At 33.2% G+C, this 27699-nt stretch overlaps 1 protein-coding gene across 1 annotated transcript in view; it reads right to left on the bottom strand.

The window, feature by feature from the left end:
* Positions 1–2308: 2308 nt before the first annotated feature.
* The window catches only part of LOC127709792 (nucleolin-like), a 33598-nt gene continuing 8207 nt past the window's right edge, over positions 2309–27699 (bottom strand). The window contains exons 3-11 of the mRNA XM_052215432.1: positions 27282–27342; positions 22999–23517; positions 21203–21895; positions 20632–20670; positions 20011–20146; positions 10389–10534; positions 9406–9535; positions 8866–9023; positions 2309–3989 (exon numbers count right to left, since the gene is read on the bottom strand). Of these exons, the coding sequence (XP_052071392.1) occupies positions 3811–3989; positions 8866–9023; positions 9406–9535; positions 10389–10534; positions 20011–20146; positions 20632–20670; positions 21203–21895; positions 22999–23517; positions 27282–27342 (2061 nt within the window). The 3' untranslated portion in view covers positions 2309–3810. The remainder of the gene's footprint in view (positions 3990–8865; positions 9024–9405; positions 9536–10388; positions 10535–20010; positions 20147–20631; positions 20671–21202; positions 21896–22998; positions 23518–27281; positions 27343–27699) is intronic.

Below are 27699 nucleotides of genomic sequence, written 5' to 3'. Positions count from 1 at the left end.
CATTTATTTTTTCGTGTGCCCATTTTTCCTTTCTTTGAGTAAGGGAGATAACTCGCGTAACCATTGACACATGTTTTTTATCCCAAATTCTGCTAGAGGCATGCAATTACATATACTTCGCCTTAAGGCGTTCATTGACATGCTGAATCTAACCATGTATTTAGATTTTTGTTTTTTGGCCCAGTTTTCAAGTTGGTCCAAATCAGGGTCAAAAATTAAACTTTTGTTTGATTTCAACAAAAATTGGATATATGTGTTTCGTGGTAATTAGCATTGTGTATAAGTTTAATAACATTTGGTTGAGGCAAAATCAAGTTAGAGAACGGAAACCAATTTTGGGACGTACGAACATACAGACGGACAAGGGTAAAAATTAATGCCCCCTCCGCTACGGCGGGGGCATAAAAAGTCGATCATCCACCATTATACAACTTGTCCGAGATATTGCTGATATTAGCCTATAGCATAAGTTTTATAATAAAATGCTTCGCTGGGGCGCAGCTTGATACGACCGCAGAGGTCGAACCCTGAACAGTTGGGGCAAGTATGGACACAACATTCAAGCTTGATACAGCACTGAATTTGGATTGCAATTAAATATTTGACACAGCATAGGTTTCTGACACAGAATGAAAGTGGTCTAAGAACTTAAAATTTTTTAATTTACCTATTCAAACCATATCATTATTATTTGCTTTTATATATAAATCAGAAATAACCAATTTAAAATGGAAAATTCTAAAGAAAAAAAAGGAAAAAAAAATCCCTCCCCAAATTTTTTGAACTCCCTTATGATTCACCACCCCCAAACTCAATCCCAGGCTTCCCTTTGTGGTATGGTACCTTGCAGTACAATTTCAGAGAGATCCATACACTTGAACACAAGTTATTGTCTGGAAACTAGAAAAATGCTTGTTTTTTGGCCCCTTTTTGGCCCCAAATTCCTAAACGTTTAGGGCAATTACCCCCAAACTCAAACCCAGCTTTCCCTTTGTGATATGGAACCATGCAGTACAATTTCATAAAGATCCATACACTTACACACAAGTTATTGTCCTGAAACTAGAAAAATGCTTGTTTTTTTGCCCGTTTATGGCCCCTAATTCCTAAAATTTTGAGGGAATTACCCCCAAAATCAACCCCAGCCTTCCCTTTGTGGTATGGTACCTTGCAGTACAATTTCAGAGAGATCCATACACTTGAACACAAATTATTGTCTGGAAACTAGAAAAATGCTTCTTTTTGGCCCCTTCTTCCTAAGCTTTTTGGTCAATTACCCCCAAACTCAATTCCAGCTTTCCCTTTGTGATATGGAACCTTGTAGTACAATTTCATAAAGATCCATACTCTTACACACAAGTTATTGTCATGAAACTAGAAAAATGCTTGTTTTTTGCCCCTTTTTGGCCCCTAATTCCTAAAATTTGGAGGCAATTACCCCCAAAATCAATCCCAGCATTCCCTTTGTGATATGGAACCTTGTGGTACAATGTCAGAGAGATCCATACACTAACACACAAGTTATTGTCATGAAACTAGAAAAATGCTTGTTTTTTGCCCCTTTTTGGCCCCTAATTCCTAAAATTTGGAGGCAATTACCCCCAAAATCAATCCCTGCATTCCCTTTGTGATATGGAACCTTGTGGTACAATGTCAGAGAGATCCATACACTTACACACAAGTTATGTCTGGAAGTTACAAAAATGCTTATTTTTGGCCCCTAATTCCTTAACTGTTGGTACCATAACCCCCAAAATCAATCCCCACCTTCCTTTTGTGGTATTGAACCTTATGGTAAAATTTCATTGAGATCCATTCACTTAAACTAAAGTTAGAGTGCGAAAACTAATGTGTCTTCGGACGACGACGCCGCAGCCAACGTCATACCAATATACGACCACAAAAATTTTTTTGCAGTCGTATAAAAATCTGGCAAGAATTGTACCCGTGAGAGTGCTAACAAGACCGGAGGGACACACGGACGGACGGACACCCGGTATTTCCATGTCCCCCGCAACGCGTTACACTTGGGACAAAAAATTTTTTTTTTTAATGAGAAATGATAATATGTAAAATATCGGGTAGGTAAAAGTCCAATTTCAAATTTTTCAGTTCTTCGACCACATTCATTCTGTGTCAGAAACCTATTCTGGGTCAAATATTTAATTATAATCCAAATTCAGAGCTGTATCAAGCTTGAATGTAGTGTCCATACTTGCCTTAACTGTTCAGGGTTCGACCTCTGCGGTCGTATCAAGCTGTGCCCCGTGGAGCATTTGTTCTGTGTGTTATACTGAATAAACCAGACTGAGAGTATGTAACATTTTATTTGATATTTTATGATAATATTTATTATGAAGAAGGAAATTGGCAATGATCTAAACAGTGATATTCTTTGATGGCATCTAAACATTAATCATGATCAAGTTTTTTAAAATGAATTTAAAGAACTCTGAAAAGATTAAACTTAAAAAATGTGATACATTGTATTGGGTAGATGCTGACAACATATATAATAATATATAGGTAAAAAGTGAAATGATTCAATTAGAGGTTCAAAGACAACTGAATCACTCATTTGACAATGAATCTACAATCTAAGCATTAATGTTCATTCAAATAATTAAAACAAATGTATAAGTTAATTAAAAGATCTTGTTACTCTTTTTAACAATCACAACATGCCTTAAAAAAACAAAAAAACAACTGATAAAATTATGTCAAAAAGTTAAATATGATTTTAGATATTCATAATAGTTTCATCTTTTTCTATTTAAAATTTTACATTGACTTTGTCATTTGGTAAATTTGATATATCAATTGTATTTATATATAAAATATTTGACTATTTATTATCAAGGATTTAAAACATTCTTAAAGGCATAATCCATAAACCAACATTCTGAGAAAAAGACTCTAAAGAAAATTGCATAAAATAGGAAATAAACCGACCGTGTGAGGGCTGTATAGCCAGTCAAGGTCGTTAAAAACTCCAATCAACATAAATAGGAAAATGCACAATATAATTCATCTAAACAAAAACACATTGAAATGTATATATATGTTCTGGTAGTTACCTTTATATTGATATATACATATAGCCTCTTATAAATGAATTATTCAAATCACATTATGAACAGCTAAGCAAAAAAAAAGTTAAAGTTGAAAATTGGTCATGGAGACAAGTCTTGATCTCCAACTTAAAAGTACTACTGTAGATATACTATTCCAAATAATTTATATAAGGAATAACTGTAATATTTTTTCTGTCTATGAAGAAATAACATCAAAAATGTTGTGCACACTGAATAACCCATGTAGCAGGTTATTTAAAAGTGTGCACCACATTTTTGGAGTTATTTCAAATAGACAGAAAAAATATTAGTCATTCCTTATAATTTAATTCTAAATTCCATTTTTAAGGAGTAAATAATGAAAAAACATTGATGATGTCACGGTCACATGACAATATTATGTCTATAAACCACAAATTCAATGAAGTACAACACATTTTAAAAAGGCTTGTAAGCAAACCTTGGCAATTCCACGAAATAAAATATCCACAAAAATTGGTATCCACTAAAAATAAATGAATCCACAGTATAAATTATTTTGAATTAAAATCCCATTTGATGATATGTAAGAAACCCGAACTTCCTTACCTCTCGCCCCCTACATCAGTTTTTCATTTTTTTTATTTATAGAATTTCTGGATAAACTCAAACATTAAAATTATAAAACAATGCTCTGCCATACTATATGATCTTATTTACAAAAGAGAAGGTGATTTCTTTTAATCCTTTAATCCATTTATTCACTCCCCTCTTCACTATCATCATTGTCATCATCGTCATCATCATCATCATCTTCTTCATCTTCATCTCCCTCACTCTCATCATCGTCATCATCATCATCATCATCTTCACTGTCATCATCATCGTCATCATCATCATCTTCATCATCTACTTTAGCTTTTTTAACCTGTGGACCTTTAAAGAAATTTTATTGTATCTATATAAGTAATGATGATAAGGGGTGGGATTAAGATTTCATGTAAACAAACCTGTGTGACTCCTGTCTGATACTCATACATCTCAACAATTTTTCTATGGAAGTAACTTCATTAACAAATGATTAATACAATATTCCATATTAAGGATCCATAACTGAATGATAAATAAATGAAGAATGTGTTTATTGTGACAAAAGTTATAGTTGGTAATAGGATGGACAAATGAATGGGCTGGTATTTAACGTCCAGTGGCAAATATTACATGCATATCAGGACAAGAATATGTTAATGTGATATGAATATGAACCCTACTTTGTACTATAAAATTGGAAGATGTGATATGATTGCTAATGAGACACCTATTCACCAGAGACCAAATGATGCAGATGTACGCAACTGTAGGTCGCGTTTAAGTTCATGGTTAATAGTTTCAAGGAAGACATATCAACCTACACATTATTCTTACTCCGAGTAAACCAGTCTTTGCCTTTACCCCTAAAAGCTGCCTGGTTAGCTGAAAAGCAGCAAATACCAATTTTCAAATCTATTGTTTGACTCTGGACAGGGATCAAACTCATGACCTCCTTTCAAGTTATTACCATGTGATCACCAAGGCAGTATTTTTCTATAGGTATCTTTTTCATATCCTGAACTCTATTTTTCACACCTGACAATATTTCAAATTTTGAAATCATCTTTGTAAGTGAAGTTGCACGTCTGTTATTTCAATTGATATCACTGTCAAAACAGTCCTGCTTAATTTGACTAAGATGACTATTTAAATGATTCTTCTTGCGATTGTTTTCCTCTAAAACTAACCATACTCAAACAGGTTTGTCAATCATAATCAAAATAACTTAGTCAGTTCTTCAAAAGGAATTGTTTTATTAAAATATTTGTTTACTTAAGTTTCACAATTTTTTATAAATTTAAATTTTTTTTATATATTTTTTTTCCATTGGGTCCGTTTTAATTCAAAGTTCTTCTTCCTTTGCTAAATCTGAACTGATTGTGAATTTATGTCAAATAAAATCAACAAGTAACACAGTATTGAAGAGAAGCATAGAATTTGATTTTCAAATTTATAAACCATTCTTATTATTATGAAAGTAATGTGTTCTAAAGCAAGGCTGTTGTCTGCTCTATGGTCGGGTTGTTGTCTCTTTGACACATTCCCCATTTCCATTCTCAATTTTATTTGATATTACTAAATCTAAACAGAATAAGTTTTCTTCAATCAAGGAATGAATAAAGTGATGATGTCATGTCCCTGCAGGCGTATCTTAAGATGAGTTAAAAAACGCAAAACTTGGTATTTCCTTGTCTAAATCCTTGTATGGAGATAATAGCAGCATGCCTTATTTATGATAGGTGTCCCTTGCTGCATATTAAAAATGAATGGTGAAGGTAACTGGTCTTCAACCAGTATGCATAAACCGGGAAATGCAAGAAATTTAATTGTCTTAAATTCTGCAAAATCTTATACATTTTTGTCAAGTTATCTGATTTTGGAAAGGATCTAATATAACTCATCAATTACAAAATGTAGAAAGTCCATAGGAAATTTTCATATGATTAAATAAATGCAATTTCAAATGAAATCAGTTTATTTTCTTTTCACAATGGTCTTTTGACCATCCCCCCTACCCTTTTTTTAAAATAAACTGTTGACATAGAAATATGTCTTGCTTGTCTGCAGAAAATTCGAAAAAACCAATCTGATGGACAGCAACATTGCAACAATTCAAAGGCATTAGACCATGACCTAAGGGGCAGGGCCTCGAAATAGTCATCACCCTGATATGTACTTATAGTAATGCAACTTTATAAAATATCATTAATCTATCACAAGTAGTTCCTATCAATCTAACTTATCAAGCAGAAAACTTAACATTGAAAATTGCTTATTAATTGAAAGTCGCTGGACCTTGACCTAGGGGGCAGGGCCCCAAAATAGCTGTCTTACTGATATGTACTGATAGTAATGCAACTTTATATAAAACATCATTGATCTATCACAAGTAGACCCTATCAAACTAACTTACACAGAAAACTTCACATTGAAAATTTCTTTAGGTAGTACAATACAAAAACATCAAAATTTTATCAAAATTTCATTTTCAGCTGTTTTTGTTACTTCTTAATATTACAAAACCACAGAAGAAAAATATATTTTCCTATCTAACACTGTTAATGAGTTTTGATGATAATAAGTTTTGTAAACAAATGCACGTGTCTGACTGATACAAGATAACAACATGTGGGCAGTGCTTTGTGGAAATCAATAGAATCATTTAATAGCTTTATGACCACTGACCAGCTATATGAATAACAGTTATGGAAAAAAAGGTAGATAAGGGGTGCATAGAAAAAAGAAGAGAATAAAATTCCAAATAAATTCATATATATATTAGAGCTGCCAGGCTAAATAATTTAAAAGCAGTGTAAGGGAGATAATACAAACATAACATTGTACTTTTATTTAATTGTCCATTAACCAGGACACCCTTGTTTTTTCTCACTTTTTTGCCCCTAATTCCTAAACAGTTTGAGCCATAACCCCCAAAGCCAATCCTAACCATCCCTTTGTGGTATGGAAACTTGTGGTATAATTTCAGAGAGATCCATACACCGTTCCACAAGTTATAATCTGGAAACTAGAAAATGCTTATTTGGGCCCCTTTTTGGCCCCTAATTCCTAAACTGTTAGGACTATAACCCCCAAAATCAATCCCAACCTTCCTTTTGTGGTTATAAACCTTGTGTTTAAATTTCAAAGATTTCTGTTTACATTTACTAAAGTTATTGTCCGGAAATCAAATGTCTTTGGGGTACAACTCTAGAACGGTAAAAGTGACGCCACCAAAATTCACACTTGATCTGTGTTTTGTGGTAATCAGCATTGTGCATAAGTTTCATAACGTTTGGTTGAGGCAAACTTAAGTTAGAGAACGGAAACGAAAAATTCAGGATTTTTTCCATTTGTAAAGGGGCATAACTCTAGAACGGTAAAAGTGACGCCACCCAAATTCAAATATGATCTGTATTTTTTGGTAATAGGCATTGTGTATAAGTTTCATAGTATTTGGTTGAGGCAAACTAAAGTAAGAGAACAGAAACCAATTTTGGGACGTACGGATGGACGTACAGACAGACAAGGGTAAAACTTAATGCCCCTTCCGCTACAGCGGGGGCATAAAAAAAATATTTGGTGCTTATAGAGGGAACTAAAATATAAATATACAAGTATTAAACAAATATTATTATTGTGCAACAGTTAATGCTGATTCTAATATCAAGATTAACTAGAGAAGAATGTTTAAATATAAATCAATTTTAAAAAATTTAAAACAAAACACAATCATTTTTTTTTCATACTACAAAAATAAAAAAAATCTACTTTGAAGATGTGCTAAACACCATATTTCATTGTATACAGTAATAATTCTAGAAATCTCCCATGAATCCTCTAGACTGACCAACTGATCATTATATGTACACATGCATAACTTTCTTTTTGGGAAAATGTTAAAAGTTGTTTTTTGTATTGAATGAATAAAATCCAAATAGAAAAAACAAATGCAATGTTTAAATAAACTTCTGAGATTATCAATAGTTGATGTGCATCCAGGTGGGCGGAGCGTTGACCATATCAGTAGCAAATGACTTAGATCAAGGTCAATTGTGATAAAATTTCCCTCTTCAGATCTGATTTTTGAAGCACAAGTTGTGCATTTTCTTTATATATCTAGAATTGCTGAGATGGAATGTTTTCTTACTGGTCAAAACATAACTGATTTATAATTAAAGGCCAATCCTGAAGTATCCCCATGATAATATGTGAATTATGTTGAAGTTAATGAGGTTCAATTAGGAAAATCCTTATTTATTCAATTGTGACACATACATTTCATCATGTAAATGTAGTTTAAATGAAATTAGCTCCTAGAAGGGTGCCCCTATACGACTGATTTTAGCACATGTTGTTCTTTGACCAGTTACCTTCAAAACGGTGTCTGAGATTTACAATAACATCAATAGAACACATTTTACAGCCAATTAAATTTAGTGATTTCTTATGAATAAAGGTTAGAAACTTGATTGAAGGTTTATGAAAGAATGAAATACAATAGGAAAAATCTGAGACACGGTTTTAATGGTCAAACTGTGTTGCACAAGAATCTTTCAAAAATTTTGGGATTCAATGAATAACAAGAGTAATAGTAAGTGCTTAAAAATACTTACTGTATTTTACCTGTTATCAATTAATAATTATAATAACAACACCTATTGTATTTTGTTTGTAGGCAAAGGTTGAATATATTTTTATCAAATGTTGAAGACATCAAAAAAATTATAACCATTTGAAAGATTAATCTTCCTTCTTTCCATTGGTTTCTCGTTTATCAATTTCAGAGCTATATCAGAGTAATTACATCAGTTTAAAGTTGTCTGATTAGGGGTGAAAAAATCTTTGTATTGTGCTACCTTAATTGAAAGTTGCTGGACCTTGAACTAAGGGGCAGGGCCTTGAAATAGAAGTCAAACTGATATGTACTGATAGAAATGCAACTTTATACAAATTATCTTTGATCTATCACAAGTAGTTCCTTTCAAAGTGACTTAAGTAGAAAAGAAGTATTCTCCTCTGCTGTCGCCGCTGGAAAAGCAAAACCTATGTCTTGCTTTCAGCCACTTTCATCGCCCTCAAGACAAAAAACCAAACCAAAATATGACTAACAAACAGTGTATTCCTATCCACCATTTAATATATCTCTTGGACATATCATATAACAACACATAACATAAAATCACCATTTTCTTTTATACGTAATTCATAATTCAATTAGTACCTTTGACATCTGTGTCAAGTTTCCTTTTCTTGGCTTCCAATGTAGGTTTATTTCTGGCAAAATAAGCACACACTTTATAGCCATCTAATTCTTGTCCTTGTATTTTTTCAAAAGCCGATTTAGCAGTATTCACAGAAGAATAATGAACAAAGGAGTAACTGTGAAGAAAAATATATACATGTAATATTAGGTATTGATAGATCCTGCTCAAAAAATTGTAAGTTTATTTCCTTAAATTATTTTATTCAATTTCTTCTAAAGTTTAAAAATAAACAGCCACAGTTTGCCATATTCAGGCTATTCATATTCTGATATTTGGCTCATTTCAGTCAAAAATTTCTGACTTGCAAAAATATGTAATTTGAGATCTTTAAGGAAATACTATTTTTGTCATAGTTTGTTTAATTTGCTATTGGCCTTAGAATTAAGTGAGATTTTTTTTTGCTTACCTAGGACATCTACAGTATGATGCTGATCAAGTAATGAAATTAAAAGAGTTTAAATTTTGGCTTTAAGATGTTTGCTTGGAGAAAATCTTACCCAAAGTGTTTACCATCCTTTCTCTTAGGAATGTCTATTCTTGTGGCTTTAGGGAAAAGTTTTCTCAGCTGAGGTTCTGTCGTACCAACTTTATACCCAGAGACATATAATCGTAATGGATCAAGGGTACCTAAAGTAGAATGATATAATCAACAAATGTTTTTTATTACATATGAAATTAGGTTGCTGAATTAATCATTCTTTTGACATGGTGAAACCTTGATCTGGCATAAGCTTCAGTATCAATTTGTTAACAATGAGTAATAAGGTTTACTGTCACTGTGTATCCAAATGTATTCAGCAAGTTTAACATACTGTTAAATTGGTTTGCATAAAAACAACCTTCCTTCTTTTGGGGTATGGAACTTTGTAGTACAATTTCATACAGATCCATTCACTTATATTCAAGTTATTGTCTGGAAACCAAATGTGTTTGGACAACAACAAAGACGTTGCAAACATAGCCATACTAACATATGAAATTTGCAGTCGTATAAAAATTGACTCTTCTTTGAAAACCTAATTGCTTCATTTAAGGGCATATAACATATAAAAGATGGTGTCAAACAATTGAAATTGTATTTTATAGTTTCTACACCTCATTTAAATATCTCATCAGTTTTCATATGGTTTAATTACTAACCACTAGTTCAGAATTCTATCCAATCTAAAAATCGGGAGTGAAGACATAGAACCATATTTGCTTGCTCAAAATTGAAAAAGTGCTACTGAATTGGATGGGGGTTCCAGACCATACTGTAGGAGAAATGGTGTTTAAAATTTTGGAAGGACAGATGAACAGACAAGCAGATAAACGTGCTTACAGACAAAAAAAAAAAGGAAATCCATAGGGCATCAAAATTTTCTTTACAGGGCCCTTATAATATATTGAACAACAACTGTCTTTAATAGAAACAATCTACACCCATAATAAGAGGCCAACATTACTTTAATACATATATCATATTTGCAATGGGTCATACCTTGATCTTTGTATAACGACTTATTATTCAAACTTTTACTGCCAACATAGTCCACAAATATTTCATTTCCATCAATTTTGATATCCTTTAATAGACTGAAGTTTTTCTCAGCTAACTTTTCACTGGCAAACTCAAGAAAACCATAACTAAAAGAAAAGAAAAATTGTCATTTAATTTTAAGATTTATCTACCAACATACTGTTCAACTGTTTATGATTTTAATTACCGTAATCAGGCTTGTATAGTTTGCACTGGTACATAGTCCGCACCCCCTTCTCACCACAAATTTTTGGTAAAAAAACTTTTTGTAACTGTTAGAAAAGGTCTAATGAAACTCCGGTAATTTCAAATCGTGTGTGGTTGTATGCGGTATTTTCTTGGAAAAACCTATTTTCCATCAACAAACAGAAGCTAAAACTGCTTGTAAATGATTCTAAAAGCCTTCACGATTGTTAAAATAAGTCTAAATCACACAAAAAACAATTAAGAAACTTGTTTATGTTTAAACTGGAAGTTTGAAAAGCAGGTGTAAAAGAAGAGAAAAAATGGTGAGAGTTGAAATCCGTACATACTAGATATCAATATAATACGACTTTGAAAGTAAAACAGTTCCATCCTGATGTACAATAGTGTTAAATATATCTATCACATTAATGTTTGAAGGGTTATAAGCTAATAAACAACATATTAGTCAGTATGAAACACCAAAACGGAACGTATAATAATTGATTACGTTTTGTAATTAACACATCGTAAGCTGGTTTACGGTTGTCTTTTTTACTTTTTTTGTACAGTTTCATTCAAGCAGATACCAGTTTATTTTATAAGCAATGATTGAAAAGAAACGAGAAATTTGTTATGAAGCGTTTAATTTTTGAATTTATCAATATTAATTTGATATTGAATAATAATAACTTATTAATATGGATTATTAGGTAAAATTATTAGTTTGAAAAATGAAAAGAGCGCCCTCTACAATATCAATAACAAACATGGCGGAACGAAAATAAACCACCTTGCGAAATTGATTTTTTTCTCTTATTTCTTGCTTATTGTACTCTATAGTCCCCACCCCTGCTGGCAGGTTCAATTTTGGAGAATAAAACCGCGGACTATACAAGCCTTTTAACAGTAGCAAATAAATTAAAATGAGATATTTTCTACCTTTAGAAAATGAACTTAAACCTTAAATTTTTTTTATGGTAAATTAATAATAGCTTAGAACAAGAATGTGTCCATAGTACATGGATGCCCCACTCGCACTATCATTTTCTATGTTCAGTGGACCGTGAAATTGGGGTCAAAACTCTAATTTGGCATTAAAATTAGAAAGATCATATCATAGGGAACATGTGTACTAAGTTTAAAGTTGATTGGACTTTAACTTCATCAAAAACTATCTTGACCAAAAACTTTAACCTGAAGCGGGACAGACGGATGGTTGGACGAACGAACGGACGCACAAACCAGAAAACATAATGCCCCTACTACTATCATAGGTGGGGCATAAAAACCTGAATGTGATAAATATAACACTTATTCCTTGTAAATTTCTATAAAGAATCAAAATATGACAATAATTTTTGAATTTTTAGTGCCTGCCAATTTGAATGTCTTAATGGATAACAGAAATAACATTGTAATGTGATGTTTGACAGTAAATGATCCAAGATACAATGTACCATCTTTTAATCACATGTTAATGTAGCATCACTGCTTGACCATAAATAATAAGTGTTTAATATTCAGGCTCAAAGTGATGCTGATAATAGTGATATCTATACATATCTACGACTTCAGTTAAACTTAAATTTTGACTGTAACTCTTTTTGGTCCAGGTGATCAAAGGTCCAGGTGAGCAAATGAAAGTGCTTGTGCACAATGAAATGTAATGGTTGCAATGAAAAAACCAGGCTTATAATTTTGTAAGCCAAACACACTATAGTTCTAGAAAAAACTTATCAGTGATGCTTGTTGCTATGTGTTTCTTTTTTCTACATTGGCTAGAGGTATAGGGGGAAGGTTGAGATCTCACAAAACATGTTTAACCTTGCCGCATTTTTTCCGCCTGTCCCAAGTCAGGAGCCTCTGGCCTTTGTTAGTCTTGTATGTTTTTTAATATTAGTTCATTTATATGTTTTGGAGTTTAGTGTGACGTCCATTTTCACTGAACTAGTACACAATTTTATTTAGGGGCCAGCTGAGGACAACCTCAGGGTGCGGGATTTTCTCGCTGCATTGAAGACCCATTGGTGGCCTTCGGCTGTTGTCTGCTCTTTGGTCGGGTTGTTGTCTCTCTGACATATTCCCCATATCCATTCTCAATTTTATTTAACTTAACAACTAATGTAATTTTATATAATATAGTTTATTTGACAGGTATGGTTATACACATACCATTGCATACTCATCATTTTGTGACTTAAATAATTACCTCAAAGCACTATGTTGTTTGAACTCTTAAGGAAAGAGATGAAGTTTGGATATATTACTATCAAGCCAGTTTATAAGAGTTTTGATGAATCTACAGTATGTAGAAATGGAGAGAGAGTAAACTGACAACTTAATAAAAAAAAACAGTAGGAATATACACTTATGTATGCCTTTCTACAAAAAAAATTGAGCTATTAAATTAGTATTGCTGAACAAGCTTCTGCGCCTAAGTAATAGTCGATAAGTTCTGTTGTTTTATAGCATTATCAAGTGGTCAAGTGGTAAGTAATCCTAAATGTGAACTATGACCACAAACCATTCACTAACACTTAATCACCAATGGTCAGGTAGAGCTTACAACTATTCTTTAAATATTCTTATATCCATTTATAATAACAGTTCAAATTGGGATCATAACTTTATCAAGTTCTGAAGCTGATGGTGTTTGTAGATTTTTTCAATCCTCAAATTTTGAACAAATTGTAAGTCTTCGTTTACAGTAACAATTTTGAACTTATTGTAAATCTTTGTTTATAGTAACATTTCTGGGGTGCGATATGTTCTTAAAAAGAAATCATAACTATAGCATAAATAACAGAAATAACATTGTAATGTGATGTTTGACAGTAAATGATCCAAGATACCATGTACCATCTTTTAATCACATGTTAATGTAGCATCACTGCTTGACCATAAATAATAAGTGTTTAATATTCAGGCTCAAAGTGATGCTGATGATGGTGATATGTACAGAATAGGATCAAACAAAATTCTTAGGTCGAATGATACTGTAAATTCAGAAATTATTGCATGCATTTATAATTGCAAGACTGAACAAAAATGACAGATAAACAAGAAATGATTGTAACAGGATGCTGTTACGAAGTCTCCCAAACGAAGCTCCCATAATTCGTAATTCCCAGGGTCGCCTGACATTGGGCAACTTCCAGTGAAAATTGGTTTGGTCCAGTAAAGTTATATGCATTAGTGATGCCTGGGGACTAACCTTGTATATCATTTAAATCATCTTGGCATGACAAACCAGAATACATATGGTTCAGGGGTGGGGATCTCAACCATTTACAAGATACTAGAACATTGGGGGTGGGGAAGAACCCCTGGGGACTGGCCCTATACGTCATTCAAATGTTCATTACATGACGAACAGGAATATATATGGTTTAGGGGTGGGGATCTCAACCATTTACAAGATATCAGAACATTGGGGGTGGGGGGAACCCCTGGGGACTGACCGTATACATCATTCAAATGTTCGACACATGACAAATAGGAATATATATGGTTTAGGGGTGGGGATCTCAACCATTTACAAGATATTAGAACTTTCTCAAATGGCAGGGGGTGGGGGTGACCCCTGGGGACTAACCCTGTGTTTCATTTGATGTGCTTTATCATGACAAACCAGAATATATATGGTTTAGGGGTGGGGATCTCGACCATTAACAAGATATTAGAACTTTCTCAAATGGCATGGGGGTCGGGATGACCCCTGGGGACTAACCCTGTATATCATTCAAACCATCTTAGCATGACAAACCAGAATATATATGGTTTAGGGGTGGGGATCTTGACCACTTACAAGGTATTAGAACTTTCTTAAATGGCAGGGGGTGGGGGTGACCCCTGGGGACTAACCCTGTATTTCATTTGATGTGCTTTATCATGACAAACCAGAATATATATGGTTTAGGGGTGGGGATCTCGACCATTTACAAGATATTAGAACTTTCTCAAATGGCAGGGGGTCGGGATGACCCCTGGGGACTAACCCTGTATATCATTCAAACCATCTTAGAATGACAAACCAGAATATATATGGTTTAGGGGTGGGGATCTTTACCACTTACAAGATATTAGAACTTTCTTAAATGGCAGGGGGTGGGGGTGACCCCTGGGGACTAACCCTGTATTTCATTTCATGTGCTTTATCATGACAAACCAGAATATATATGGTTTAGGGGTGGGGATCTCGACCATTTACAAGATATTAGAACTTTCTCAAATGGCAGGGGGTCGGGATGACCCCTGGGGACTAACCCTGTATATCAATCAAACCATCTTAGCATGACAAACCAGAATATATATGGTTCAGGGGTGGGGATCTTGACCATTTACAAGGTATTAGAACTTTCTTAAATGGCAGGGGGTGGGGGTGACCCCTGGGGACTAACCCTGTATTTCATTTAATGGACTTCATCATTTAGAACATTTTCAATTAAAAAGATTGTTTCTATCACAAACGGTTTTCAATTTATAATCATTTGAAAATTTAAAAAAATAAAATCCCATAGGGTTCTATAGTAAAACCCTCTTTTCTTTTTGCCCCTCAAAGTACCCCTTTATAAACCCCATTGCACAAACAAAACCCTGATTGCACCACTAGACATGTTAGTCTTACATATTGTGAAACCCTAAGTTAATCTGACAAGCGGTTTTGGAGAACGGGTGCGGACAAGTTCAAATTTAAAAGCGGCGGAAGAAGAAGAAGAAGAAGAAGAAGAAAAAGAAGAAGAAGAAGAAGAAAAAGAAGAAGAAGAAGAAGAAGAATAATAATAATAATAAGAACTGAGCAATAAAATGCTCCGCTGGGGCGCAGCTTGATACGACCGCAGAGGTCGAACCCTGAACAGTTGGGGCAAGTATGGACACAACATACAAGCTTGATACAGCACTGAATTTGGATTGTAATTAAATATTTGACACAGCATAGGTTTCTGACACAGAATGAAAGTGGTCTAAGAACTTAAAAATTTTCAATTTACCTATTCATACATGTGATGGACTGTGAAACTCAGATCAGGAGATTTGGAAATTTTGGTCAGGAGATTAGGACTCAGATCAGGAGGTTTTTAATCGACATTAATTTTGTTGTAAATGTAACCGTGTGCTGTAAAAATGGTCTTTTAAAGTGTGTTTTCTTCAACTTTCCATCCAATTTATTATGTTTATAGTACCCTTGTACTTATAAAGTTTCTCCATCTTTATATTCTACATGTTCAATCTAACATTGTTTTTTTCCAGTATGTTCTTTAAATTTTTTACTTCATATTCTATATAAAATGCTCCGCAGGGCGCAGCTTGATACGACCGCAGAGGTCGAACCCTGAACAGTTGGGCCAAGTATGGACACAACATTCAAGCTTGATACAGCTTTGCATTTGGATTGTGATTAAATATTTGACACAGCATAGGTTTCTGACACAGAATGAATGTGGTCTAAGAACTTAAAAATTTTAAATTGGACATTCACCTATTATGGTCCAATATCCAAAATCTAAATACATGGTTAGATTCAGCATATCAAAGAACCCAAAGAATTCAATTTTTGATGAAATCAAACAAAGTTTAATTTTGGACCCTTTTGACCTCAATGTGGACAAAGTTGATAACGGGGCCCAAAAATCAAAAATCTAAATACATGGTTAGATTCAGCATATCAAACAACCCCATATATTCAATTTTTGTTGAAATCAAACAAAGTTTAATTTTGGACCCCGATTTGGACCAACTTGAAAACTGGGCCCATAATCAAAAATCTAAATACATGTTTAGATTCAGCATATCAAAGAACCCTAAGAATTCAATTTTTGTTAAAATCAAACTAAGTTTAATTTTGGACCCTTTGGACCTTAATGTAGACCAATATGAAAATGGAACCAAAAATTAAGAATCTAAATACACGGTTAGATTCGGCATATCAAAGAACCCCAATAATTCAATTTTTGATGAAATCAAACAAAGTTTAATTTTGGACCCTTTGGACCTCAATGTGGACCAATTTAAAAACGGGGCCCAAAATCCAAAAACTAAATACACGGTTAGATTCAGCATATTATAGAACCCCAAGAATTCAAGAATAAAACCCCATTGAAATTGGTCAAGAAATAAGCAATTATACGAAGTTCTTTTGCACAATACTGTGCAATTAAATATTTCTTGCTATTGCGCAATACTGTACAATTGACAATTTCTTGCTATTGCGCAATATTGTGCTTTGAATATTTCTTGCTATTGCGCAATACTGTGCAATTGAAAATTTCTTGCTATTGCGCAATACTGTGCAATTGAAGATTTCTTGCTATTGTGCAATACTGTGCAATTGAAAATTTCTTGCTATTGCACAATACTTACTATATAATAATTTACACATCCTGTTTGGTGTGTATCTCCTACCATATTATTATTATTTGCTTTTAAATATAAATCAGAAATAACCAACTTTAAAGGAAAATTTTAAAAGAAAAAAAAAGGAAAAAAAGAAAAAAAAGGAAACCCCCCCCCCCCCCCAAATTTTTTTAACCCCCTTATGATTCATCACCCCCAAACTCAATCCCAGCCTTTCCTTTGTGGTATGGTACCTTGCAGTACAATTTCAGAGAGATCCATACACTTGAACACAAGTTATTGTCTGGAATTTAGAAAAATGTGTTTTTTGGGCCCTTTTTGGCCCCAAATTCCTAAACATTTAGGGCAATTACCCCCAAACTCAAACCCAGCTTTCCCTTTGTGATATGGAACCTTGCAGTACAATTTCAGAAAGATCCATACACTTACACACAAGTTATTGTCCTGAAACTAGAAAAATGCTTATTTTTGGCCCCTTTTTGGCCCCCAATTCCTAAACGTTTCGGCAATTACCCCCAAACTCAATTCCAGCCTTCCTTTTGTGATATGGAACCTTGTAGTACAATTTCAGAAAGATCCATAAACTTACACACAAGTTATTGTCATGAAACTAGAAAAATGCTTGTTTTTTTCCCCTTTTTTGGCCCCTAATTCCTAAAATGTTGAGGCAATTACCCCCAAAATCAATCCCAGCATTCCTTTTGTGATATGGAACCTTGTGGTACAATGTCAGAGAGATCCATACACTAACACACAAGTTATGTCTGGAAGTTACAAAAATGCTTATTTTTGGCCCCTTTTTGGCCCCTAATTCCTTTACTGTTAGTACCATAACCCCCAAAATCAATCCCAACCTTCCTTTTGTGGTATTGAACCTTGTGGTAAAATTTCATAGAGATCCATTCACTTAAACTAAAGTTAGAGTGCGAAAACCAATGTGTCTTCGGACGACGCCGGACGACGCCAGACGACGACGACGACGACGCCGGACGACGACGACGCCAACGTCATACCAATATACGACCACAAAAATTTTTTTGCGGTCGTATAAAAACAATCATTGCAACCAGAACATTTGTTTAGCTATCTGCAAATATGTTTTTTTTTTGTTTTTTTTCTCTTGCAAATAGTTTTTATTTGCAAACTCAGAAAATCATTCTATCTGTAAAATTAGGGTCATAGTTATTATATAAATTTCAATTTAAGCCTTGAAAGGAAGTATAGAATCCTCAAATAATTTTCAAATTATTATTTTTTTATTTGTCCTAAGACATTTAAAATCATTTAATAACCATCCTTTTATGATTATTTGTTCAATTTATATTTTATTTATATTCTTTTAAAAATTTTCATTATTAAAAGGAAAGTAACTTAAAACAGGATAAATCAAGGGAAGTAACCCAATAAATACACAGTTTTTGTTACACAACGGCAGTTAGCCTGAGGTAAAAATCGTTGATTACCAGTATGTTTGACACCCAAGCTGACAATTGAAGTCATATAATTATGCATGTTAATTGATTTACAGGTAAAATATAACTTCAGGTAATGTCAGTTACACCAGATGCCTGAGATGATATGTTGGGCAGAAATTTTTCATTCATGAAAAATTTCATACACGGGATTTTTTCCTCTTCAACGGGAGGTCGGGAGGAGACCCCTGAAAACGGAATTATTGTACTCCCGTCGGGAGGTTCACATGTATGCCTATTCAAACCATATAATTATTATTTGCTTTTATATATAAATCAGAAATAACCAATTTAAAATGGAAAATGTTAAAGAAAAAAAATGAAAAAAAAAATCCCCCCCAATTTTTTGAACCCCCTTATGATTCATCACCCCCAAACTCAATCCCAGCTTTCCCTTTGTGGTATGGTACCTTGCAGTACAATTTCAGAGAGATTCATACACTTGAACACAAGTTATTGTCTGGAAACTAGAAAAATGCTTGTTTTTTGGCCCCTTTTTGGCCCCAAATTCCTAAACGTTTAGGGCAATTACCCCCAAACTCAATTCCAGCTTTCCCTTTGTGATATGGAACCTTGCAGTACAATTTCATAAAGATCCATACACTTACACACAAGTTATTGTCCTGAAACTAGAAAAATGCATGTTTTTTTTGCCCTTTTATGGCCCCTAATTACTAAAATTTTGAGGGAAAACCCCCAAAATCAATCCCAGCCTTCCCTTTGTGATATGGAACCTTGTAGTACAATTTCATAAAGATCCATACACTTACAAACAAGTTATTGTCATGAAACTAGAAAAATGCTTGTTTTTTGCCCCATTTTGGCCCCTAATTCCTAAAATTTGGAGGAAATTACCCCAAAAATCAATCCCAGTATTCCCTTTGTGATATGGAACCTTGTAGTACAATTTCATAAAGATCCATACAATTACAAACAAGTTATTGTCATGAAACTAGAAAAATGCTTGTTTTTTGCCCCTTTTTGGCCCCTAATTCCTAAAATTTGGAGGCAATTACCCCCAAAATCAATCCCAGCATTCCCTTTGTGATATGGAACCTTGTGGTACAATGTCAGAGAGATCCATACACTTACACACAAGTTATGTCTGGAAGTTACAAAAATGCTTATTTTTGGCCCCTTTTGGCCCCTAATTCCTTAACTGTTAGTACCATAACCCCCAAAATCAATCCCCACCTTCCTTTTGTAGTATTGAACCTTATGGTAAAATTTCATTGAGATCCATTCACTTAAACTAAAGTTAGAGTGCGAAAACTATTGTGTATTCGGACGACGACGCCGGACGACGACGACGACGACGACGCCAACGTCATACCAATATACGACCACAAAAATTTTTTTGCGGTCGTATAAAAACAATAAGTCTTCCCAAACTTCGTTTGGGAGACTTAATTATTGCAATTTCAGTAAAAACTTTATACTGATATTTGTATGAGATGTCAGAATGCAAATTTTTATTATTGTGATACTCACTCAGTCACATTATTGACATTAATAAAAACCTTGCAATCATTTCAGAATTTACAGTAAGGTCTTTTACAAGATAAATTTACCAAAAGGTTTGTCTATTAGCTCGAAAACTCCGTCTAATTCTAACACTCTGGATGTCTTTCGACAGTTTCTTTAAATCTTCTTCATTTGGAAAAGACTTAAATCTTCCAACATACAGAGTTCTCTTGTCCATTTCGGCTGAAAAAAGAAAACAGACAGTTGACCAACCAAAATACTAGGTCTTGCAGGATCTTATTGGTTGTTTATTTTTTTTTGCAATCGAAAATCATACACTAACACATGGTTCAGTGATTTACTCTTTGGATATTTCTTTCTATTCACTATACAGAATTAATCTAATGACACCTTACCAACTACCTTGACCAAAAACTATAAACATGAAACAAGACACACAGAATATTGAACATATGTACAGATAGACCAGAAAACACACCACCCTTAATATTGTTATTGTTTCCTAAAGGAGGAAACATTAAGTCTTGTGGTCTTGTTTTTAAAACTGACTTTTCAAGAATTCCAAAGTTAAGATTTTATTCAGATTTGTAAACAAGGAAAAATTATAAACACCTGTAAGACAACATTGTCAGAATATTCCATTATTTGACATGTTTGAGGAATATTGAAATTATTTAAATCAATATAATCACAAAAAAAAAACCTACCCCGTCTTTCAGCATTCTGGTTGCTATAAACTTCTGTCCCTGAAAAGAATTAAAATGAGAAAATTTCACCATATCACGAAATATTATGTTTATTTAAAGATGATTTTTTTATATAATGGATAGTTCACTCCTTGAGAGACTTTTGAACAAAAATATTTCATCTTTTCAAGCATATTAATTCTGAAAACTGATCCCTGTAACAAACATCTTTTATTCCAAGTGACAACCCTTCATACATATTTATGGGAAAGCGCTCTTTCACAAGTAGAAGCTGCTGTTTTTTCTTAACTTCTATATTTTGTTTTTCTTCTTTTTTGTTGTTGTGGTTGTACTTTTTGGTAAGTGTGCCTATTTTATATCTCCGTCCAGTTCTTAATTATTGTTTTCAACTTTGTTAATTTGTTTTAAGTGTTTCATGAACAGTGGACATACATGTAGCTACTTGCTTTCATTCCCAAAATGACCTAAGGTCAAAAGTTACAAAAATTCCAAGAACAGCCCAATAACTAATATGTAATTAGAAGTAACCTCAGCTGATGAGTTGTGAGAAGGCTTTATTCATCAAACTTACCTTTAATATTTGATATCTCATTCTCTTTACTTGGTTCCTTTTTACTTGATTCTGTTAGAGATTTATTTTTGTTTCCACTTGATGCTGTTTCACTTTTAGAAATTGTCACTTTATTTTGTGATTGCACTTTCTTTCCCATTGTTTGTTTTTTACTTTCATTAGAGTTTTTTTTTTCAATTTTTGAATCAGTATCAGAGTCTACTTTTTGTTTTAACTTTGTCAATTTTGTATCTGTGCTCTTTCCAGATTTTACATTTGCCATAGCTTTTTCCAATAACAGTTTTTCTAATTCTGCTTCATCAAAACTTTCTTCATCATCATCATCATCATCATCATCCTCATCATCTTCATCTTCATCATCATCATCATCTTCATCAAAATCCTCATCATCTTCATCATCATCATCATCATCATCTTCCCCATCCTTCATTTTACTTTGTAATTGTTGTTTGAACTTTTCCAGTAAAGATTGTTTAGTGCCATCACTTTCATTATCTTCACTGTCATCATCGTCCTCGTCATCATCGTCCTCATCTATATCTATATCACTATCATCATCATCATCAAATTCAAAATCCTCCATTTCATCATCATCATCATCGTCCTCATTATCATCCTCCAACTCCTCTTTCTTTTTAGCTTTCCCAGCTGGTGTTTTCTGAGCTGGAGTTTGTGACTTGGGTGTTTTCCCACCTAAAAATTCAAACATAATTAAATTTTCACAGGGCTGTTCAAATATTGAGAAGCTCACATTTTTATATAATTTGACCATTTTTTAATTTAAAATACAGTTCATATTCTGGGCCAGAGAAATCTGAACTTATAAGATAGGTGACCTTTGGATTACAGTTCAAAATGTTTAGGTATAATTAGAAGAAGACTTGACAAGAGTTATAAGACAGATTTTTGCTGAATTGAGGTGACCTTTATAGCAAGTTCTAATGAACAAAGCATTGATGTGATAAGTAGATATCTAATTCCATCTTACAGACAACAAGGTAGTATAAGAGCCATCTTGGACAAAAAATTGTATATATATGTATAAAACTGAAAATTTCATTGTCGTAAAACTCCTTTCACACTTATAATGATATTTGATGTCTAATAAACACTGTAATAGTTGTTTATGCTCATTGCCTTTTTTAGACCTAAATTTCACACTTACAGCTTTAAAAAAAGGCTGAAACATATACAGTATCCAGTATATAGCGAAAGATTGTAAAGAAAGTGGGATAAAAGGTTGATAATAGAATCACAGCTTTTACTACAAATGGGAATTCAACAGATGGTGTCAGAAATTTTCTATGACCTCAATGGGCATCATCTCTAGTGGTGAAAAAACCTGAATATTTTATTACTAGAACTCCTCTCACTATCTTATCAATGAGGATTTGGAAAAATAAATTCATTATCACATATTCAAGTCTTATATCAATACTATCCACAGGACATTGGTGAGGGGATATGGATCATAGTTGCCATTTTTCATTTAAATCCACAGGACACCATGCCCCACCCACATTATCATGTTCCTTGTAAATAGTTAACATCATAATGAACATTTGTCAAGTTCATATCATGATGAAAGTGTGTACTAAGTTTCAAGTTGATCCCACTACAACTTCATCATAAACTACCTTTACCAAAAAGTTAACCTGATACGCGACAGACAAATAAACGGAGAGACAGAATGACAGACGTATAAAGCACAGACCAGAAAACATAATGTTCCTGATTGTAAGTTGAACTTTAATTTTGAAGTTCTTAAAATTTTGAAGTTCGTAATAATTGTTTACCTTTTGGTGTTGTTGCTGACAATTTTTTGTCTTGTTTTTGTGGAGTCTTCCCAGCTGTAGGTGAGGACTGCTCTTTAAGTTTAAGATCTTTTGGTGTTTTGCCAGCTGGAGGTGTACCCTTTACTCCAACTTGTTGGGTTTTGGGAGTTTTACCAGCAGTCGGTGTACCCTTTACTACAACCTGTTGAGTTTTAGGTGTTTTCCCTGCAGATGGGGTTTTCAATGCTGTACTTGGCTGACCTTTTGGTGTTTTCCCAACCACTGGGGTTCCTTGACCTTTTGGAGTTTTCCCAACAACTGGTGTTCCTTGGCCTTTAGGAGTTTTCCCTACAACTGGGGTTCCTTGGCCTTTTGGAGTTTTTCCAGCTGCAGCTTTCTTGTTTTCTTGTTGGCCTTTGGGTGTTTTAGCTGTGACAGGTGTTTCTTTACGTTTCTTTCCAGAATCTGGTTGAACTTTTGGAGTTTTCTGTGCTGCAGGTGTATTTCCTCTCTGTGGTATTTTGTGTTTAAATTCAATTTCTAAAATACAAAAATATAATTCTACAATGTATATCCTCTAAACTGGGCAGCATTAGATGCCTTGAGCCAAAAATTATGCAATTGTGTTTAAAACTGCTGTCATATACAGGGGGTTATAAAAGGACAAAATTATAAGCTTTGGGTAGTTTCTATTATATATGAAAGCAAAGAGATTCTACAAATAGATATCTTTATAAAATTATTTCTAGATGTTTTTTTACACCAAACACAAATTCCAGAAATGTGTCCGACATTGAAATCTGTATGTGTTGTTTATATTACAACTACTAAATTATCTGTTGTTTATATTACTACTACTAAGTTATCTCCTTTGTTGATGGATTGTCAGTCCTGGAGAGTACCATCCACATGGTAGGTAGTTTATCATTACAGGCATGCTTAAATTTTAACCTTTCATTTATGTAAATTTTCAGTTTAAAATTGAGTATTTTGTACTAGTTTGAAACAAAGATACCCAGATTGTTTGCTATATTTGTTTTATTTACTGTTCAGTCCTATCTGGTTTTGGTGATAACAAAACTATTCTGTGTTTAACTTCTACAACTTTCGGGTTTCCAGGATACCCAAAGAAAATTATAGGCGGAACAAATGTTGTAAGCATTGGAAAGGTATCATTTGTTGATATTAAAACTAATTCACACCAATAGATCATTTTCATATTACGGACTTTTGACTCCTAAATTTATAATTTTTCAACAGGTTACCTACACTGTGGTAGGAAATTCTTGTACTCTGTCAAGTAAGAGCAACTTAAAGAAGTAAAATCAAGCTTACAATCGGTGCCATTGGGAAAAATATGAACTGATTAATGTTTTCTTTACACAATAACAAAATCATCAGAAAACAGTTAATATTTTCCCCAAATTGCACCGATTGTAAGCTTGATTTTGCTTTTTTTAAGTTTCTCTTACTTGACCGAGTACCAGAATGTCCACAGACTGCACAGAGTAGGTAACCTGTTGTAAAATTATATACAAAAGAATGTCTTACCACAGATTTCACAGAGTAGGTAACCTGTTGTAAAATTATATACACCAGAGACAAAAGTCAATAATATAATAAAATGCTTCGCTGGGGCGCTGCTTGATACGACCGCAGAGGTCGAACCCTGAACAGTTGGGGCAAGTATGGACACAACATTCAAGCTTGATACAGCTCTGAATTTGGATTGTTATTAAATATTTGACACAGCATAGGTTTCTGACACAGAAAGAATGTGGTCTAAGAACTTGAATTTTTTTAATTTACCTATTATGGTCCAATGTCCAAAATCAAAATACATGGTTAGATTCAGCATATCAAAGAACCCCATATATTCAATTTTTGTTAAAATCAAACAAAGTTTAATTTTGGACCCCAACTTGGACAAACTTGAAAACTGGGCCCATAATCAAAAATCTAAACACATGTTTAGATTCAGCATATCAAAGAACCCCAAGAATTCAATTTTTGCTAAAATCAAACTAAGTTTAATTTTGGACCCTTTGGACCTTAATGTAGACCAATTTAAAAAACGGGACTTAAAATTAAAAATCTAAATAGACGGTTAGATTTGGAATATCAAAGAGCCCCAAGAATTCAATTTTTGTTAAAATCAAACTAAGTTTAATTTTGGACCCTTTGGACCTCAATGAAGACCAATTTAAAAAACGAGACCCAAATTAAAAATCTAAAAACACGGTTAGATTTGGCATATCAAAGAACCCCAATAATTCAATTTTTGATGAAATCAAACAAAGTTTAATTTTGGACCCTTTTGACCTCAATATGAACCAATTTGATAGCGGGGCCTACAAATAAAAAATCTAAATACATGGTTAGATTCAGCATATCAAAGAACCTCATATATTCAATTTTTGTTGAAATCAAACAAAGTTTAATTTTGGACCCCAATTTGGACAAACTTGAAAACTGGGCCCATAATCAAAAATCTAAATACATGTTTAGATTCAGCATATCAAAGAACCCCATATATTCAATTTTTGTTGAAATCTAACAAAGTTTAAATACTGGACCCTATCTTGGACCAACTTGATAACTGGGCCCATAATCAAAAATCTAAACACATGTTTAGATTCAGCATACTAAAGAACCCCAAGAATTCAATTTTTGTTAAAATCAAACTAAGTTTAATTTTGGACCCTTTGGACCTTAATGTAGACCAATTTAAAAAACAGGACCCAAAATTAAAAATCTAAATACACGGTTAGATTTGGAATATCAAAGAACCCCAATAATTCAATTTTAGATGAAATCAAACGAAGTTTAATTTTGGAACCTTTTGACCTCAATATGAACCAATTTGATAACGGGGTCCACAAATAAAAAATCTAAATACATGGTTAGATTCAGCATATCAAAGAACCCCATATATTCAATTTTTGTTGAAATCAAACAAAGTTTAATTTTGGACCCCAATTTGGACCAACTTGAAAACTGGGCCAAAAATCAAAAATCTAAATACATGTTTAGATTCAGCATATCAAATAATCTCATATATTCAATTTTTGCTAAAATCAAACAAAGTTTAATTTTGGACCCTTTGGACCTTAATGTAGACCAATTTGAAAACTGGACCCAAAATTAAAAATCTGAATACACTGTTAGATTCGGCATAACAAATAAATAAATGTGATCAAAGATTTTACAAATCTAATGCGCCATACGTATACTGTGCAATTAAAGATTACTTCTTGAAATTTTTCAATATTTGAAATTTGAAAAAAAAATAATATTTGAAGAATAATTCTTTTTAATTTCTGAAATCTGAAATGAGAAAAAATTGACCCCCCACAATTTCTTTTTATCCCCCCCCCTTTTTTCCCCAAAAAAATTCTTTCCCTCAAGATATGGTCATAATCTCAATTCAAATTTCCAATGGAGTTGGCAACCATAATTACCCATTTAAATTTACCATAGTGCTAACTTAATCTATTTTATAATAGAATTAAAAATATAGTGTCAAATCTTTCATATGGATTTTTTTGCAGATATTTTTACTGGTCTTCCTTTATAAATATGCATTTCTTTAAACATAATTTAAAAGCAGTGTAAGGGAAGTAACCAAAACGTTGTATTTGGATTACCTCCCTTACACTGTTTTAAATTATCTTTATTGTTCATTAACCATTACTTTATACATAATTTAAAAGCAGTGTAAGGGAGATAATTTCAATGATGTATTTGATTTATCTCCCTTACACTGCTTTAAATTATGTTTTGTACTAAAGTATTTGTCCATTAACCAGGACAACCTTGTTTTTCCCCCTTTTTTGCCCCTAATTCCTAAAAGGTTTGAGCCATAACCCCCCAAAGCAAATCCTAACCATCCCTTTGTGGTATGGAAACTTGTAGTATAATTTCAGAGAGATCCATACACCGTTCCACAGTTATTGTCTGGAAACTAGAAAATGCTTATTTTTGGCCCCTAATTCCTTAACTGTTGGTACAATAACCCCCAAAATCAATCCCAACCTTCCTTTTGTGGTATTTAACCTTATGGTCAAATTTCAAAAAGATCCATTCACTTAAACTAAAGTTAGAGTGCGAAAACCAATGTGTCTTCGGACGACGACGCCGCCAACGTCATACCAATATACGACCACAAAATTTTTTTGTGGTCGTATAAAAATAGGATAATTAGGACTGCATTCTGAAATTATTTTTTTTATTTGCTTACATATTGTTTGTTTCCCGAAACAACAAAAAACACTTCTAAATTAAAATTGTGTGGCCTAACTTACCTGCATCTTCATTACTTTCATGTTTTCCATTTTGAAACAAATCGGTAGGTTTCAACAAATCCTACAAATAAATTTTCCATATTACAGCATTTCATCTGTACAATATGCTCAAGAAAAATTTTGAACTAGAGAATCAGTACTGTAGTATTCTGGAGTGTATTTAAAAATTTTCTCCTGAGAAAGTAGACTTCTATCTAAAGTATATTGCTTTCTTCTTTCTATTTGTCATTGGCTTTTCAGTAAGGGGATGGTTAATCCTACAATTTATAGGTATAGCATATTTTTATAAATTGTTGCCCAAATTCATTCTATCAATAGCAATGCAATCTCAACCTTTGAACTATTGACCCCAAAATCAGAAGAGGTTTTCTTCTTTCCATGATGCATTATCAAGCCAAGTTTGTCAAAACAATTATTC

The sequence above is a fragment of the Mytilus californianus genome, unplaced genomic scaffold (genome assembly GCF_021869535.1).
Source record: "Mytilus californianus isolate M0D057914Y unplaced genomic scaffold, xbMytCali1.0.p SCAF_7, whole genome shotgun sequence".
NCBI lineage: Eukaryota > Metazoa > Mollusca > Bivalvia > Mytilida > Mytilidae > Mytilus > Mytilus californianus.
The sequence above is the reverse complement of the archived record's forward strand: the minus strand, read 5'-3'. Positions and strand labels throughout refer to the sequence as shown.